At 45.6% G+C, this 19,082-nt stretch overlaps 2 protein-coding genes across 7 annotated transcripts in view; both read right to left on the bottom strand.

Annotated features, from left to right (window-relative positions):
- The window catches only part of LOC110470912 (endonuclease domain-containing 1 protein-like), a 159,868-nt gene that overhangs the window by 5,762 nt on the left and 135,024 nt on the right, over nt 1-19,082 (bottom strand). Inside the window, exons 1-2 of one of the 6 annotated variants that reach the window (XM_077783701.1) lie at nt 12,710-12,756; nt 8,029-8,078 (exon numbers count right to left, since the gene is read on the bottom strand). The exons of 4 other annotated variants lie outside the window; for them this stretch is intronic. The gene's annotated coding sequence lies outside the window, so the exon portion shown is untranslated. Of the gene's footprint in view, nt 1-8,028; nt 8,079-12,709; nt 12,808-19,082 lie in introns of those variants that run through there. One more of the 6 variants, XM_021530925.3, reaches the window with a different exon arrangement.
- LOC110470953 (endonuclease domain-containing 1 protein-like) lies at nt 1,977-12,807 on the bottom strand. The gene is made up of 3 exons (XM_021531041.3): nt 12,710-12,807; nt 3,786-4,101; nt 1,977-2,516 (listed from the first exon to the last, which is right to left on the bottom strand). Exons 2-3 carry the CDS (start codon nt 4,065-4,067, stop codon nt 1,977-1,979), a joined length of 822 nt encoding a protein of 273 aa, XP_021386716.2. The 5' UTR covers nt 4,068-4,101; nt 12,710-12,807.

Genomic DNA, 19,082 nt, shown 5'->3' on the forward strand with positions numbered 1-19,082 from the left:
GGACCTACACGTGTTTCTGTTCCTGGCAGAACATCTCCTGTGGCATTAGCCTGATTGGCCTGTCTCTGAGTACACCCAGATGTTCAGTCTGCTCTTCCACAGCCTCTCAGAACACAATTAGTAGGGTCAGGATGCATATTTTCCCTTGCCTGATTGGAAAGGCTTTGTAAGAGCCCTTACTCATGCAAAGCCTTCTGCTGAGAAGGTTCTGGGAGACCTTAGAGCCCCTTTCAGTACCTGAGAGTGGTTCACATGGAGAGGAACTTTTGAGAGGGGTTTGGAGTGACAGGACAACAGGGAGCAGCTTCAAAATTACAGAAGGCAGAGCTAGATTAGATGGTATGATTAGATTTTAGTCTTGAGTAGAGCAGGCTCAGTACAATTACCTAAAAGGAGGTTGTAATGAGGTTGAGGTTGGTCTCGTCTACCATGCCAGCAGTGAGAGGACTAGAGGAAAAGACTTTAAGATGAGACAGGGGATATTCAAATTAGATATTAGAAAAAATATTTCCAGCATCATGTGGTGAGGCAATGGAAAAGGTTGCCCAGAGAGGTGCTGGAATCACCATCCTTGGAGGTGTTTCAGAGGCATTTGGATTTGGTACTGGGTGATATGTATTAGTGGTTTAAGGTTTACAGTTTCTGGGTACTTCCAGGGGTAAAGGTCCCCAGGACAGCCCAAGGAGGGGGTGGAGGTGGGATTCATGGGGTTGGTCAATCACCCATAGTTCCAGAGCCTGAAAAGTGGAAGCAGTGGGCATGGGATGAGCAGGGGTGAGGATGAGTGTGGCCCCAAGCCCCAGCTGATGTGCAGAGGTGGGTGAGCAAGTCAGAGGGAGCCCTCTGAGGTACAGCAGAGGTGTCTGCAGAAGTCTTTCAGCCTGAAATAGTGCTGATGTTCTGGGAACTGTGACATTGTGGGTAGTAGAAATTTCAGCGAGAAACAACTTGTGGTTTATACCTGAGATGACCCTGCAAACCAGCACTGCAGCAAATAATTTTTATTGTGAGCTACTCAGGAAATAAATTATATATTCTATGATGATCTTTTTATTATGACATTGAATACATTGAATAAATGGAATACATTTTCACAAATCAGATCCCTGTAATTTTGCAGAAAAGCTTTAGAAGCAGAGCAGAGAATGAAGGTATCCAAGCAGTGCATCACAGAAATTTATCTTTGACTGCTCAAAGCTTCCTTTATATCTAATGCCTCATCCTGCCTGTCTGATACCACAGCTGCTGCTCTCAAGGTGCAGTTCCAAAAGCAGGCAAACAAAGCCATGTCTCAGGATCACAGAATCACTGAATTGTTGAGTGTGGGAGGGACATCTCAGGATCTTCTAGTCCATACCCTTGGACAAGGAGGATCATCTAGAACAAGTTGTCCTGAATCTTGTCCTTGACCTGGAGTGCTGTGTCCAGATCTAGAGCCCACAACATGAGAAGGACAAAAAACACATTGGAGTGGAGTCCAGTGGAAGCCACAAAGATGTTTTAAGGTCTGGAACATCTCTGCTCTGGAGTCAGGCTGAGACAGCTGAAGGTGTTCAGCCTTGACAAGAAAAGGCTGTGGGAGAAGTTGGATCCCCTTCCACTACCTAGAAGTTCACCAAGAGATCTGGAGAGGGATTTTGGACAAGGACATGGAGTGACAGGACTCCAAGAGGGAATGGTTTCACACTGACAAAGAACAGGGTTACATGAGATGTTAGGGAGAAATTCTATACTGAGGTGGTGGTGAGGCCCTGTCGCAGTGTGAGCAGAGAAGCTGTGGCTGTCCCATCCCTGGAAATGTTCAAGGCCAGGTTGGATGGGCCTTGGAGCAACCTGGTGTAGTGGAAGGTGTCACTGCAGAGGGAAAGGGATAGAACAAGATGATCTTCAAAGTCCCATAAACCACAAAGCATTCTGTGATCCTGTGACATGTGGGAAAATCTCACGAGCCTTTTCCACCCAGGAGATGAGGTTTGCTAGCGGGGACAGGCCCTGTGGAACAGGGAAACCTGTCCCCTCCCATAGAGCTGGGACAAGCATGTCTCCAGTTGTGCCAGTGTGAGGTTCCGGACCTGATTCTTGTTGTTTTCAGCAATGACTGCCCAAGTGTTCATCCTGGTGCTGGTCTGGCAGCAGGCAGCTGACCAGATGTGGCTGGGCACATTAACCCTCTTATTGGAGATGTAGGTGTTCCCAGGCACAGCACCCGTGATCACGTAGGTGATTTTACAGCCCTGGGTTTCCTGAGCCATCATTTGGTTCTCGTAATCTTTCCACTGGCCCTTGTTGAGTGTGCTGTTCTGGGGCACTATGTTGGTGAGGGTGAAGGTAGCCCACTTGCTGTTGTTGCCACTTTGGTGGCTACTGGGGCTCAAGTGACCACGGTCCAAACCCTGGAGCATGTTGTAGTCTTGGTTGATAGCCTGACTCTGGCCAATCTGCTGTGAAGTGATCTTGTATTTCTTTGCAATGGAGCTCTCTGTATCCATATCTTTGTCATAAGTTGGGTTAATCAGCTTGACAGGGAAAGAAGAGGAAAGGGTGTCAGTACTGAGGATGCATGTAATGAAACAGATTTCCCTGGAGCAGAAGTCTCTGATAGTCAAGAACCCATTTTTTTGTCATCTCAGTGTAGGAAAAGGTATGGATTTGAGAGAAATCATACACATGTCCCTCCTGCATGAATGCAAGAGCTTTAATGAGCAAGCAGCTCAGAATCTGACTGCTCTCAGTTTGACTTGTGACCTCTGTGATCCAGCCTGCAGCCTGTGCTGGGATCATGGATGGATGTGTGAGACAAGGAGCATTTCCCACTCCTAGGATTGAGAGGTGACTTTGGTGAGACACCTCCCCTGCCAAATCTGCTTCCCTTTCCTCCTGTCTCCACAGCCCAAACCTGCCCAGGGCTCTCCCTGGATGCCCTCACACCCCACTGTGATTCTGTGATTCTGTGATTCTGTGATTCTGTGATTCTGTGATTCTGTGATTCTGTGATTTTATGTGTGGTTGCTGCAGGTGTAGCCCAGTTCTGGAACACCAGAGTTTGCCTCTAACCCCATAGCCAGGGAGATGTGTCAGGAAATCAGTCCTGGAGCTGAGGTTTCCCTGGGTGGGCTGTAGTTTGTTCAAGGATGAACAGTTTTTCTTGGTAAGCCAAAATATTTCAGTGCAAATGAAATCTGTTACAGCAGTGTTGAAAATGTGTCTCAGAGCTGATCTGGGTCAGGGAGCATTTTCTGCAGCATCATTGATATGAAATTAAAAAACATCAGCTTCTGAGAGAAGGTTGTAACCTCAAAAGAGTCCTGTGAAAACTAAATACTCCAAAAAGGCCTCAGGAGAAAGTTATCAAAATCAAGTGTTTTTTCAGGTATCCTGTGTCCAGGGTCTAGGAAGATAAGGCCAATGATGGATTTGGAGCATGCTGGTCTGGTGGCAAGTTGCCTTTTCCCCATCACTTGGTCACTCAGCACAGCAGGGCACAGGGAGGAGAAGCATTTGACTTTGTGATGAATGCAAAGTAATCTGTTTTGCTGTTCCTGCCAGGTGAAGGCAGAGAGCTGGGCACCTTTGGGATATGATTCATCTCATCCTCCTGCTGATGTCTCAGATGCATCAGAGGAACCATGTGTTGCAGGAGTTTGAAGTTTAATGAGAGGAATCCTGCCCAGTGTGTCCATTTGCATGTATGTAGGGAAGTGGGAGGAAATAGAAAAGTTGGGTTGAATGCTGCAGCTCATCTCTGGAGTGGCTGGAGGGTGATGTGATGTAGGGGAGACACCTACCTGAGGCTCAGCAAACCACGATTTAGATCTGCTTCCAGGTCCTGGCTTGTAGACATAAGCAGAGTAGACAGGAATACGCATCTTCCTGTCGTACAGGGTGGCAAAGTGATACTGGTTCTTGTAGCGCTGGCAGATCCAGGCTGGGTTCTGTGCCTGCAGGGCATTACCCGGAGTAGCATTGTTGTAGAAAAACTGAGGACAACTTGCAAAGGACTTCACCACCTCACCGTGTCCCAGCCAGAGGCAGCTGGCCAACACCTGCAGCAGCAGCAGCCCCAGCATCGTGGGAGGATTTCAGTGAAGGGCTCTTGCTCTCCTGGAAGGCAAATGCAGAGGGACACTCAGCTTGGAGAGAGCTGGTCATGGCCTGTGCAGGTGGGACAGAGCTGGCAGAGGAGCAGTCTATTCCCACTGCTCATTCATTGACCACTAAATTGGAATCGTTTTCCTCCACTTCCAAAACTCCAGGAACAACCAACGTGTTGGTTGTTATAACCAGATATGAGCAAAAGAAGTAACTCCTGAGGTCTATAAGCTCATAGTTTTGCATTTCACTGTTTCTTTTTGTCAAAATCTGTGCTCCAGTGCTTATTTACTGGGTCTTCTCTGCCTTTTAAGTTAGTGGAGGCACTGCCTACATGTTGCCCTGAGCTGTGCACTTTCTGGATGAAAGATGTTCAGTGAGGGGAGTGATCCACCTCCCCTGTGATCTTTTCCCCAAGACAAACATCAGTTTCTTCAGCTTGTAAAAAATTCTCTTGGATCCTCCAGTATTCTTACAGTTGTGAGATCAGAGATTCCTATATGAAGTACTTCTGGTAAGTTTTCCATATCACGGTAGAAAAAGCCCAGGATTTGCAGCACATTTTAGGGAAAATGTTTTGAAGTCTGGATCTGGCTTCTCCCAGTGGATGTTCTCCCGATTTCTCCTTCAGTTTTCTTTCTATCAGATGCTAAAGGCAGCAGTACAACTCATGCTCAAAGCAGGGCAAGCTGTGATGTAGCTGAGCAAATGCAGGGAAATGGAAACAGCTCTCATGACTGCAGTAGTGGAAAAAGGGGTTTTGAACATGAGGGCAGTACTGTTTCTGCTTTAATGACTGGACATGGCACTCGGTGCCATGGTCTGGTTGACAAGGTGGTGATTGATCAAAGGTGTGACTTGATGATCTTGGGCATCTTTTCCAACCTAAATGATGCTGTGATTCTACTGAAAAAAAAAAGAGATGGCATCAAAGCCTTCTGAGTTTTCAGTCCCTGTAGAATAAGGAAGTGAACAGCTGAAGAGATACTAAATGCATGGAGGGCTGCAGGTCTTCAAGGCAAAGTAAATCACAGCAGCAGAAGCCAAATGCACATGAGAAAACAAAATGCAAGGAAGAGAAATGTTGCTTGGATAGACGTATTGAGGAGATTTGTGCTCTTCTGGACTGTTCTCCTTCAAGGGCAGCAAAGATCCCATGGCCACAGATCCCATGGATCTGTGAGTGAGGACAGAGAGGGAGTATAGATAACTCAAGGACAGCAACTCTTTACATCAGCCAGGAAGGTGATACACACAGGTCTCACTTTACATGCCAAGTGTCCTTATAGAATCACAGAAAGAATCATGGAATGGTTTGGACTGGGCGGGACCTTAGGGATTATCCATTTCCAAGCCCCCTGTTTTGACACCTTCCACTAGACCAGGTTGATCAAAATCCAATCCATCCTGGCCTTGAACATTTCCAGGGATGAGGCATTCACATGTTCACCTTTGCCAGGTGTACAAATGAGAGTGGATGGGCAAAACACTGACCCAATCAGACCAAAAATTAGAAGTTCAGAGAAAAGGCAACAGCTGCTTCTTCTGTTCTTCCCCTGTGTCCCAGAAGTGACCCTAAAGCACCTCTGCTGTGCAGGTCTCCCTCAAGGAACATTTTCTATGTGAAAAATAGACCCCTTGTCCAGAGCCATATGAAAAGTATCAATTTTATGGAGAAAAGTGCAAGGAAAAGGTAAGGATATTAAAGCTTGACTATGTTACTAAATCCCCCCCAAGGACAGATATACATTATACATTTTAAACAATATTCCTCAAGCCTTTCTATGCAACACTCCAAATGCTGGCTCATGGCAATCCTTGAATTTTGGAGATAAATGCATTCAATACATTTTTTCCTCACAAGAATCAACAGCTTTTTTAATATTGTACAGTTCAGCTGAAAAGTTTGGTGTGGGATTTGTATATCTTTGATTACAATAACTCCACCAGACCAGGTGCCACAGTCCCTTTTGCAGGCACAGCAGGTAACACTGAGGTGACAGAGGGGCCACCACCTTGCTACTAACACTCACAACTGAGAGCTGTCAGGCTCCCTGTGGTTACATTCTTTCAGTTTCTTTTGGCTTTTGAGGCCAAAAATCAGTATATTATTTTCACTTTCAGATCCTCAAGTGTCAAAAACTCTGAACTGCATAAGACAGAGGTAGTGAGCATCCACCACAGGGGGGTACAAGCCAGGTTTTGAGCCAGATAAGGGAGAAGGATGATAAGAAGCAGACTTTGTGGAGGTAGGATGGTGTTTTTATCATGGCAGTTGTCCTCCCTTATATAACTGGCTCAGCTGTAGAACCCCCAGCCCTCACCCCTAGAGAAGGTCACACTCACACCTGAGGGTTTTCATCCCTTCTGATGGGCTATAACAGCCTCAACTGCCCTGATGTGAGAGGCAGCTGAGAAGAGGTCACAAACTATCAAAGACCCCCTGAAGTGTCCCCAGACTCATTCCTGAGGCCTTCCACCAAAGCTCCTCCCCTCAGGTGAGGTACCTGGGCATTCTCATCCAGCCTGAGCATATTTCAACTCACTGGACTTTTTGTTTGGGGACTTTTCCCCCAGTGGATGAAGACTGTGACCATCACGTCAACCAAGAGACATCAAAATAACAACAATAAAATCTTGTCCCTGGATCCACAGGTGGTGAGGTCTTTCTATTCTTATCATTTCTTTCTCTTTCTTTTTTTTCCTTTATATATTTTTTAAGTGATATTTTAATGGATATGTATGGATATGTATACATATATATAAAAAATATAAATATATATATAAATATGGATATATATGGAGATATAGATATATAAAACATGGATATATAATATGGATATGAATAACGATAATACTAACAAAAATTACGACATACCTTCTTTTCCATTGCAACCAAATTGTTCTAAAATAAACCCATATACAAATATATTCTTAAAAACACTGGTCATTCAGTGTTGTTTCATTTTAGCCCACCCCAAGGGATCTGTTAACAAGAACCTGGGTTACCCTTTGCTTCTGGTCTCTCATATTCTGAAGTTGTCCTCAGGTAAAATGGAAGTCCCAGAGTATTAAAGCAACTCTGGAGCCTGAATTCTGAATTTGTGGAATTTTCTTTCCACCATGCAGTGATAACAACACACTTCCTCATAAGCTATAGCAGCAGTCATAACTGCATTTCAATTTCAGGCACATTTTGGTCCGTATAGAAATTAATCCTTGCTGTGGTTTCATACAGATATATTCTTAGGAGGATGAAATACCTTTACTGATTAATACAACCTGCTTCTAAAGCCTCCTTTGATTTTTCTTCCTGGAAGTTGTTTGTGCATTAGGATTTCACCATGTATGTGGACTCCCAGATGCTGCTGCGATTTGGCTGCTTTGAAGTTGCCCTCAGCTATGCTACCAAGGTGGTCTGAGGCATGGAGCACATAACCTCTGGAAAACAGGGATTCAGACTTGCTGAGTCTGGCCAAAGGGAGGCCGAAGGGCAGCCCAACAGCCGCCTACAGCTACTCAAAAGGTCAAGAACACCGAAGCTGAGCTCTTTGTGGCAGAGCCAGGCTCTGTAACAAAGGGCAGCACGCACAGACTGGCCTGGGAGGTTGCACAGCAGGATAAAAATTGCCTCTAGGCACCTACTACAGCACTGGAACAGGTTGTTGGGAAATGCCATATGATGAATTGCAGAAGTGACTCAAGGCTTAGCCCCATGAAAACACAGATGAATTAAGAGTCCTGCAGCTGGTGCTGCCAAACAGCATTTCTTTGATCCTATGGTAGATACATCTCCTATCTTCTCCCCATCCCACCCCACCCTGGTCTGCCACACTCAGATATTGACTGGAGAATTATGTCAACATAAATCCTCTGGTCCTGAGAGTTGTACTTTTAAGTCTTTCTATAGCCCAAAGTCATAAAAAACACACCACATACCTCAGACAGCCAGGAGGAGGACACACTTCAGAATCCTGGTTCAGACTCTTCTGGGGAAAAGACAGCAACTTGATGAGACCCTAGCCACTCATTTCTTTCCCTAAGGAGAGACTGATCTTTTTCAGCAGTGTCTGCAACAGTTTGGTTCCTCTGCTAGCCATCCCCACACTTCAATAAATACAAGCTTTGCTGCTGCACATTAGTTATGCCAAGGGTAATTAGCAGTTGCGTCAACATGATTTCCAGTTTGACTGCTGGCTGACTCCATGTGGAAATGAGGCTGTTGATTGCAAAAGGAAATATGTCAGACCAGGCTTCAGAGGAAGATCCTTGTTGCTCATGAGGAAAAGGAGCCCTTGTGCTCAGGGGCTGTGCCTTTGGTCATCTCTGCTGGGCTTGGCATCTCCTGGAGCCCGTGGATGTGGCACGGAAGGGAGGGCCAGCTGTGTGCAGTGGGCAATGCTGATCTCCTCTTCATCTCTGAAGGTGTCACAGAGCTCACTGCCTTCAGCCAGAAAAGATGTGATAATGCTGTGTTGTAGGAGGGGGCAGGCTCAAATCCTGGCCTTATTAAGAACACGTCCTCATTACAATGAGTTCACAAGAAACTGGCCCTTGAGGACAGACCAACACAAACAAACTCGCTCCTGGCTCACCCCATCTCAATGACTTGTAGTCCCAGGAGCTCTGGTTTTGGCTAAGCAGGATTCACCCTGTTTAAGAGCTGGTTCTCAGCACTCCCTGGAGAGTCAATACAAGAGGAATATCCACATTTCCAGGGCACAGCTCACATCTGGAAGATGAAGGGAATTACACTCTAAAAGTGTTTCTTCCTCTCTGATGACCATGAGTATTCACAGAGGGCCAAGCTCTGACTTACACCTCCAACATTACATGAGCTGAGTCCCGCTTTTTATGTTGCCATCTCTAAATCCATGTCTGTATCACATTAATTAGCCAAAGCATAACAGAAAAATACAAAAGACATCCATTTCCAAAGCCCTTTCCTTCTGGACAGACCTTCAAATCAAACAGCCTCTCCTCATTCATTTTCTTGATGTGTCAATCCAGCAGGAATTTCAGAGGAGGAATTTCAGGGACAAGCTTTCCTGTCTGGAAGGATGTTTTCTTGAGAGCACAAGAAATAATCAGCATTGCAAGGAACAGGAGGGAAGGATGCACTTCATGCAATTCAGTCTGAGTGTTCTCAGACCAAGATATTTTATGTGATTACAGAAGACAACAGAGGATAAGGAACAGAGATTATTTTTTTTTACTTCCTGGCAGGGTTAGCTGTGTGTTTTAAGCCTTACTCAAGACCAAAAGAGCAGATAGCACTACAAGATCACCTGTTTTGAAAATGAGCTCATGCTAAACTGTCCACAGACTAGATGCAAATTTGGGTTCTTGAGAACTGAAGTCAAAAGTTTTTTGTGCAGGTGACCTGCTCTGAGTCAGGCCTCCTGCTGGACTAAGAGCCAGCTCATGGATGCAATGAAGCAAGTCAAAAGTCACCTTAGGCCATGTCTGGGCTCCCCTTGTGATCCAGTCTTAGTCTGCAACACTCCTCTCTCAAACAGGTGACCTCAGAGGGGACCTGTGATGCTTTCTTTGTGACTTGGTTTTCTGCTGCAGATACCATTTCATGGGACATGACCATCGCCAATGGGATGTGTGAGAAAATCCTGAGTCTGGATGCTATGGATACCCAATTTTATGCTCCTTTTCACAGAGAAAGATCCAGAGAACAAGATTATGGTAAAAATATACCTCTGTCCATAACAAGCATCTGTGGAAATTTTAGTTGGGTATTTCCAGCACGAGGTCAACAAGATGTCATGAGTCATAAAATGTGGTAAGCAAACTCAGCATTTCCTTTGTTTTGTGGGATTCTTCACTGATGTGGTTCTGAAAGTGTTGTACATGGGTAGCACCTCATTTCCCAAGTAGGAGAGAGAGGAATGGGAACATGGAGGGTGGATGGGTTTGCAGGGGTAACTTGGAGCAGGATGAGAAAATCAGCCATAAGAATAGGCAAATGCTTCAGTGATGAGCCAAGATTTTCCTCAAACTGAACCAGACAGGAATCTATCAGGGAAAAGCAGAAACTTGCATGTAGCCAGCTCAGCCCTCACCTCAGCCAGCTCAGACCTCACCTCAGGCAGCTCTTGGACAATGAAGGCACTTCCCTAGAACACAACCTTCTCACCAGGGGCTGACTGCCAGGACTCAGCCCTCAGTGAAGGATATTTTCTGGGGCAGAGAAGGCAGCTGATGAGGTTAGGGAAGTGCTGGGCACCAGTACCCACAGCCCAGCTATGGGTCTAAGGAGAAGTTATTTTCATTCTTGAGAAACAAAAGCAAAAGCATCTGCTGTCACAAGTGAGGAAATCAGCCCAGCAAAACTGGTTTACAAGAGATGAATTTGAAATCCAGACTGGCTGATAAGAGGCAGATCCCATAACAATGAAATTTTGGAAGGCTTTTGAAGTGCTTATGCCAGTTTAACCTCTGGGGTTAGACCACACCTGGTCACCCTCATTGGAACTCTTGGTTGCCTTGGTAAAAAAAGTCAGATTCACAGGCTGTTGTGCAAGAGCAAATTCCACCATCATAATTTGGGTGTGGGGAACCCTAAATCAGAAACCCATCAACCTCAAGGTGGGGGTACTGAATACAAAGAGATGGATTTGATCCAACTGTCCCATGGGAACCCTTGGAGACACCACTGGCTCAGGATGGAGCCAATCTGGAGCAGTCTGAACCAGCATTGATGGTAGATCTGCTGCAAGGACCTCAATGATCTTAGAGGTCTTTTCCAGCCTAAATGATTCTATGGTCCTAAAAAAATACATTTCTGGTTACAGAGATTGGTGCAGAGGTTTCACCTCTGAGAAAGGTGGGGAGAAGGAGTCAGTGTGAGTCAAGTCCAGCCTCAAATGTTAAAAGGCAAATCTTTAAGCAACCAGGGGTATTGTGAAAAAAATGTGCAGAGTTATTCAAAATAATACCAAAATGCAGGTCAACGTGGGCAAAGCTGGAGCAATAAGAAGATTGAAAACGCCAGGTTTAGCACTCAGTTTCTATGTGCTGGTTCTCGTTTTTCAGTCAGTTGCAGATCAAAATCATACAAATCAGCACAAAATGAAATGGTTGATACTTTTATGGGTTTTTAAACAACTGTTTCTTATAAATACAGAGCTGTTATCATCAGCCCCAACAGGGTATCCTGAGAGTCTGTATTACAGGAAACACATTGCTGAGAACATGACCCTCTCTTTGCATACCACTCTTGCACTTGCTCCTGAGTATTACAATCATGGAATCACAGAAGGGTTTGGATTGGAAGAGAACTTCAAGATCATCTCATTCCAATCCCCTGCCATGGGCAGGGACACCTTTGACAAGATGAGGTTTCTCCAAGTCCCATGCAGCCTGTCCTTGGACAGTTCCAGGGATGGGGCAGCCACAGCTTCTCTGGGTAACCTGTGCCAGGCCCTCACCACTTTCACAGGGAAAAAGTTCTTCCCAATATCCCACCTGAGCCTGTCCTTTGGCAGTGGGAAGCCATTCCCCCTTGTCTTGTGCCTCCAGGCCCTTGTCCAACATCCCTTTCCAGCTCTCTTGGAGCCCCTTTAGGCACTGGAAGGAACTCTAAGGTCTTCCTGGAGCCTTTTCTTTTCCAGACTCATCACTCCCAACTCCCTCAGACTGTCTCCAGAGCAGAGGTGTTCCAGCCCTCCATCCATTCCCTGTGGGTGCATTATTTAGTGGCACAGACTTGTCATTAAAGTCCATGCAATTATTTGATATCAACCTTTCAAAACATTGTTTTTCTGCAGGATTAGAGCAGGGAATGCCCCTCTTTATTGTAACCTAGGGCAACTGCTCAGCTAGATTATTCTATTACAGAGCTCTTCTCTCCTAAAGCTCACAGGTGCCCTGCAGCTACTTGGCACTATCTGTTAGTGCTTTTACCATGAAGTCTTCTGCTAATTTGAGATTCTTTCTCTGTGTGAACTTTGGTTTTTACACTTGGAAATCACTCAAACATTCAGAAAACAGAGGAACAGACTTAAAGGGATTATTTACTCTCAAACTACTCCTTCATTCTCCAAATTATTTTCATTTAGTATCTATTCAGGCAGCTCATTTTTAAAAGGCTGCATGTTTTTTATACTCAGTCATCCATACAAAGTAACCTGGAGAAACAACCCATCCCAACGATAAGCAAGTAATATTTACTAAGGGCAGGTAAAAACTCACAACTTTTATTGGTTTGTCTGCCAGAGACTGACTGTGCCATAGAAGACAAATTTCAGTGTATTACAAACACTGCAATTCATATTTTTCGATTTCAATTTTGCAATTAGTTGTAATAAAGTTAGATGGTTTTACTGATAAGCTTTGAGTAAGAAATAACATGCAAGTATGGAAAATTTCTTTGTCTACTTTCTGCCTGGTGATGTTCAAGGGTAAAACACACAAGGTATAAAAACTCCAGACATTTTGTTGCCTGACTATGTTCTTTGAAGAAACCTCATCGTGAAAGTCCCATCTTCCCAACCCCAAAGCTGACGGGCTTTCAGGAACTGACACCAGCAATAAAACACAAAGCAATCAAGTTTTACTTTCGAAAAGCCCCAACTATTTGTAGCACATATATTTCACTCCATCCTACCCAGAGCACTGCAAAGATGTCGCACGGAGAAGGAAAAGATCCAGGCCACCAGGTCACGTTCTCCACCGTGCTGAGATGGGGAAGAGGCTGGGGAAGAGGCTTTCCTGGAACCAGGGGTGCTTTTTGGCAGTTTTTTTTTTAAGGAGAAGCAGAAGAGTGTCAACACCCCTGGCACAGGAAGGAGGTTGCCTGCGCTAGACCGCGCTCAGCGACTGCGCGCAGGAAGTGGCGCAACTCTTCCCCGTACGCAGCGGCTGCCGAGACTGCAGCACCCTGGTTTTGGTTGGGGATTGACATGAGCCCCATGAGGCAGATGTATGGCATCCTTCCCTCGAAGCAGAAAACCTCTTTAACTTTGCTGTGAGCCACTCCAGCCAGCAAGAGTTTCGCTGGCAAAGCGCAATGGTGTGCGCTGAACTTGCGAACACAGGCAAAATTCTTTATGAGAAATGTCAGGCTTGGTCTCCCTTTGTCTTGTCTCTCTGCTGTTATGAAAAACACCCCACCAGCTGCAGGATGGGAGCCAGGGTTTCCTGAGCTCTGACCCCAGCTTTCACAGGTATTTGCCAGGGGACCATTGCAAACTTCTAAATCCCCTTCCTCAGCCTCCCTACCTCAATATGATCAATGTGAAACACTTGGGAGCTTGTGAGTGTCCCAAATGGAACAGCAGATTATCCTGGAAAGGGCACTTAGTTCACCACCAACCTCCAGAAAGGTTCAATCCAGAATACACCAATCCTGGCAGCTGCCCGTCCCTTCACCTCACAAAAAATTATTTATTGTAGACTGCACCACATGCCTGGGCAGCACATCCCTACCTGCATTACCTAACTGCATTGGCGGCCCTTACTGCTGGATTTTTATTTTATTCCTATTGTAAATCCTAGACATGTTAGTTACTGACATTGCTGGAAGGTTGATTTAACATTCTGTCCATCAGCACATCAAGGATGTGGAGGTCAGCATTATTATAAAATTATTTAGGTTGGAAAAGCCTTCTTAGATCACCGAGTCCAAATGCCCACCCAGCACTGCCAAGGCCACCACTAAACCACATCCCCAGATGCCACATCTACACATCTTTCGAATCCTTCGAGGCATGGTGACTCCACCACTGCCTTGGACAGCCTGTCCAACACTTGACAACCCTTTCAGTGAATAATTTTTTTGCTAATATCCAATCTAAACATCCCCAGGCAAAATTTGAGGCCATTTCCTGCACTACAGTTGGTGATTCAGGACAGCTTTCAGTAATGGAAAAGATTTTTTTACACTAGTCAGGCTAAAGAGGAAATAACCTACAATTTTACCCTTTATTTCAGGTCATAAAATGTGCTCTTTCCCTTAGTCAATAGTTCTTTGACTAACTATCATTTTTCTTCTTTAAAGGTGTTTTGGAAGAGTTTTGAAAATCAGATTTGCAAATGTCTATAGATGAACACATATGCCTGTCCTCTTGACTCCTTCCTAACATAAAATAAATTATAAGAACTCAAGGTCAGAATTCTCTAAAGTGAAGGAAGAAAGCATCACTACAGGTCAGATAAATCTCAGACTTGTCACTGACCTCAGCTTCAGGATAGCATAAATTAGAAACCAGGTCAGCTTCAAAGAGATGAGCCTCCTTATGTTGAGCTCACTGGGACTAAATGAGAAAGGCCAAATACAGCTCACACCTGATCTGGGGCAGTGGAAAATCCCTTTTTAGGTGCTCTGACCTAAATGACCAGGAGGAACTCTGAATGTTCTGCTCAGCACACAGGGTGGTTACTGATGGGGACATCTACAAAGCAGAGAGTACCCAGGAGCAGGAGATGCCTTCACCTCGCCTGTCTCAGGGGCTCCTCTGCAATGCTTAAAAACAGCTGCTAGAAATTGATTTGGGGAATTTGAGCAGGGTAAGAAAATGTTTTCACATGAAGAAAGAGGGGAAGTCATGTTTGTATTTAAAAATAAAGGGTTGGAAGGAAAAGATAGATCCCAGAACCTACAAACCTGGGAGGATGAGCTTCATTTAATTCCAGAACAACTGCTGAGGCCACCTTTCTGCAAGCACATGTAAAGTAGCATGAGAGAGAGGGTTTGTAAAGACCAAATTTCTCAGACCAGTCTGATTTCCTCTTGTGAGCTGGTAGCAGACCTTGTGGGTAAAGGAGAGACAGATGATTTCATATTGCTTCTTTTTATAAAGACTTTGGATCACATCTCCCATGGCAATGTTTGAGAGACCAGAGGCTGACACAATGTGTTGGGATATGTGTGGGAAGTGATGGGAATTGCTCCCAGAGCACTGTGGCCTTTAATGCTCCACACCAGAGTGGAAGAACGTGTTTCCACACAGTCTCTCAAGGTTCTGTTCAATGGCTTCTCTGGTAGCTCAGCTGATGGAGAAAACCATATCCCTGTTAAATTCACATTCTCTTCCAAGCAGGAAAGGAGTTCAAGGACATGGGGGAGAGGGATTAATATTTAACAGGATTAAAACAAGTTAGAGAGATATGCCAGGTGGAAAAATAGCAGCTTGAAATTCATGATGATACCATTGCAGCCATCCATTTTCTGCAGATACTTCTAAAAATTGTCCTCAAAGCACCACCAGCAGCACCAAGTGCCATTTCACAGAGAGGAGGAGGAGGAGGAGGAGGAGGAGGAGTTGATGATCAACGGCAACTCAGCTCTCCAGAGCAAATACTGGCCATGGATGGCAAGTGGAGGGAAGTTTTCTATTCTTTGTTTTCTGCGCTGCAAGCAGCTTTGGCCATGAAAGGGAAACTTGGTGACCGGGAGCATGTGGGGTCACCAGCAGAGATGCTTACCAGGCAAAAGTGAAAAGCAGAAGTTGAGAAGGTCAGATTTCTTAAACTTGAGTTCAAAAGATGCCTGGGTGCAGCCAGGGGCCAGGAGCAGGATGGTGCCTCAGCCAAGTGTTCTCCAGTAGTTCACTGTGCATTATTCCCAGTCACTTCCTACAAGGTAGAGCCCTACATGGTATGGGGTGAGATCAGGAGGGGGCTTTGCCAGGGTGCTCCAAATCCCTAATCCCTCTTGGGAACAATCTCAGTGTGACCCTGTCCCTTTGGGGAGATGCCACCAAAGGGACAGAGCAACAATTTTATGGGGCAATGTTGGGTGGATAAAACCCTGTGGGACCAGATAAAAAGCCATAATTTCAGGAGATGGGAGATGAACTGGCAGGCAAGCATTAGCCCCTGCAGCCCCTTGGTATGCCAAGTGCTGTTTTCCATCATTCCCTGCTGTCAGGTTTCTCCTGCAGCAGTGCCACACTTACAACACTCCCCAGTCAGGCCCACTGGCCAGCCCCAAAGAGACATCTCCCCTCCAAACAGCTTTCTGGCCAGAATTTCACTTCCTTTCATGAGACCTGGCAGAGAAGGGCTGGCTGAATGCCTGCCTTCAAGTTTTGCTCCAGTGTGCTCAGCACTGCATCTCCAGAGTAGTGTCCAGAGGTACCAGGGGATGACTGGAGACCCTGGGGCCAGGGCAGGATCTGGGGCTGGTTGTCCATGATCACTCATGTCCATATCCTGAGTCTACAGCTTTTTGTCTGGCTACACCGTGTGGGCTTAAATATAAAAACAACTGTAACTGCAGCTACCAAAACAAATCAGCACTTGTGCATGGAAGAGCTTCAACTGTAGCTCTTCACCTGGAAAATGACCCATTGGACTAATTTCCTTGCTCTTTCCCTCATGTGAAAATGATGTTGGAGCAGACTCGCTGTCCCAATGGAGCTACTTTGCACCATGTCCATCAGCACAGTCCTGGTAGAATTTTCTCATTTTCTTACAGAATCACAGAATCTTTAATGATGTAAGTGAGGTTTTGAGATCAACCCTGCCCTGTTACACAGAGCACATCCAGGTGGGGCTGGAATGTCTCTGGAGAGGAAGACTCCACACCCTCCCTGGGCAGCCTTTTTCAGTGCAACTCCTTTATTCACTGTAAAGGAGTTCTTCTTTATGTTGAGATGGAACTTCTTGTGATTTAGTTTATGACCATTGCTCCTTGTCCTGTCACTGGGCACCACTGAGAAGAGTCTAGCACCATCCCCTTGACACCCACCTTTATATTTTTGGGTATTGGTGACATCTTAGGCTTGCAAGGTCCTCCTGATCCACTCTGGGTAACAGGAGACAAGGATAGGAGGAGAACCCAGATGTCCTGACAAAGAGCAGAGGATTTAAAAAAACCAAAATCATTACTGAATCCAGCTCTTACAGCTGCCTGTGAAACTGATATCATTCACATTTCATTGCTTGGATTAAAGTGTGTTCCCTTCAAGTCAGAGCTACTGCTGCAGGCTGGGGTCCCAGCAATGAAACAAAACAGTGGAACTGAACATGTGAAGGCAGCTACTTAATTCTGCTGCTAATGGCAGCCCAGAAACCTTGGTGAAAAAGAAGAAAACAGCCAACAAAACAAGTTACTGCATCAGATGAGTGGAAAACCCAGCGAGTCAATGTCAGGAGTGAATCTGTGTCCTTTAAACTCACAGAATGGTTCTAATACTTGAGGTAATGTCATAAAGCCAGCTCCAGAGGCACCATAAAAATGGAGAAAATGTGCCAGGGTACAGCTTGTGGGTGCATTTGTGTTCCACCCAAATGCTGAGCTCTGTCTCTAGGCTGAACTCAACCCAATGGAAAAGTTTTCTCTACCAACTCTGCTGGCCTGTCCCATGGTCCATAGCCTTGCAAGGAACAGGTGACCAGTGACACAGCCAGTGTACAAGCTGGTCTCTCTAGCTTTTGGGGTCAAGTACAGGTTGATTTAACCTTTACTGGGAGGTTCAGCTACAGGGGAACACAAAGCCATCAGTGGTGCTACAAGTATCCATAGTCATGGCATTCCATGGCATTGATTTCCATTTGTGGGACTTTGAGATCTGGTAGGAACCTTAAGAACTGATTTGCTCTCTCTAGGCCTTGATTTACACTTCAAGTGTTTGGTTTGGCTGGTGACTGGGGCCACTTAAGCAGCCTGAAGCAGCCCTTGCCACATGCCCATCTGTCCAGGAGTTTGTCAGCTCCACAGGGCACCACAGAACCAGTTTTCAACCAGCAAATCTGAAAGAAAGAAATAATAATTAGAAAAATAATAGAGCAGCTGCACTTGGTTTTTCTCTGCAAGAAGTTCTCTGATGGGGAGAAAACTTCCTTTGAAAAACAAGGCATTGGTTAGCACTTCTTGTTCTTTGCTTCACAGTTGCCTTCAGGTCATTGCAATATCACAGCTTTTTGCACTCATCACCCAGCCTGCTGTTGCTCCAGTGGACAATGATCCCCCCAGGAGTTCCAGTGGCCTCCACTCCTTGGGAACAAAATACAAAAAATACAACACTAAATCACAAATCACTCCTGCTCTCAGTAATTTTTAGCTGTTGAGCTCAAGATCTAATACCAGCTAATATTTTATCTCCTGTTTCCAAGCCAGCACTTTGTGGCAGACAAACAAACCTATTTCCTCATTGCAATGATTTTTTATGTACCATAAACCATCTCTGCAGGAGAGATGGCATTGAGAAAACCAGCAAGTTAACCTGTATTGTATGAGGCTGGCAGAGAGACACAGCCCTGTGCTGGCCAAAGCAGCAAGTCCTGGCATTTCCAGGCTCCATGACCTGCACTGGGAGAACCACAATGATTGAGGCTTGTACTGACACGGGCAGAACTCTGTCAGCAGGAGTTGTTCTTGAACTAAACTCCTGGCAGCTGCTGGTGAATAGGTCGACTTCGCATCAAAAATCTCTCAGGAGCAGTAGAAAATGGAAGAAATTTACAGGATGCATTTGTTTCTAAATATGCCAGGAAATTATCCAGATCCGCAGCTGACAAATGCTTGGGGGAATCTTTCCCCAGAGATGTGGGTGGGCTGAATGTGGGCTGTGGCCAAGGCAGCCCCATGGGAGAGCTCAGGGTGTAGGTGGATCCAAGCCCAGCGTGCAAGGAGAGGAGGGGAATCCTCCAAATCTCCAGGGGTGAAGGGGGAAATTACTGTTTTGGCTGCTCATCTTCATAAAGGACAAAATCTCCAGGTCCCAGAGCAGCTGGTTTGGAGACTGGCCTTGTCTGTGGGTGGTGTGGCTTCCCTGAGTAGGTGTTGCACATTCCCTGGAGTCCACAGACCAGCAGAACTGCCAACACAATGTGGTCACCCCCCATGATAATCCTTCCATGATCATCCTTCCATGGGTAATCCCTCCATGATCATCCTTCCATGGTCCTCCCTTCATGGTCATCCCTTTATGGTCCTCCTTTCATGGACACCCCCTCCATCATCATCCTTCCATGGTCACCCCCTCCATGATCATCCCTTCATGGTCATCCCTTCATGGTCACCCCCTCCATGA

The sequence above is a fragment of the Lonchura striata genome, chromosome 5, assembly GCF_046129695.1.
Source record: "Lonchura striata isolate bLonStr1 chromosome 5, bLonStr1.mat, whole genome shotgun sequence".
Lineage (NCBI taxonomy): Eukaryota > Metazoa > Chordata > Aves > Passeriformes > Estrildidae > Lonchura > Lonchura striata.

Bases quoted from the DNA above. Each gene is read 5' to 3' on its own strand.
- LOC110470953 (XM_021531041.3), bottom strand. From the start codon at position 4,067: ATGCTGGGGCTGCTGCTGCTGCAGGTGTTGGCCAGCTGCCTCTGGCTG. The intron at 2,517-3,785 runs GTAGGTGTCTCC...TTCCCTGTCAAG, and splicing joins CGTGGTTTGCTGAGCCTCAG to CTGATTAACCCAACTTATGA.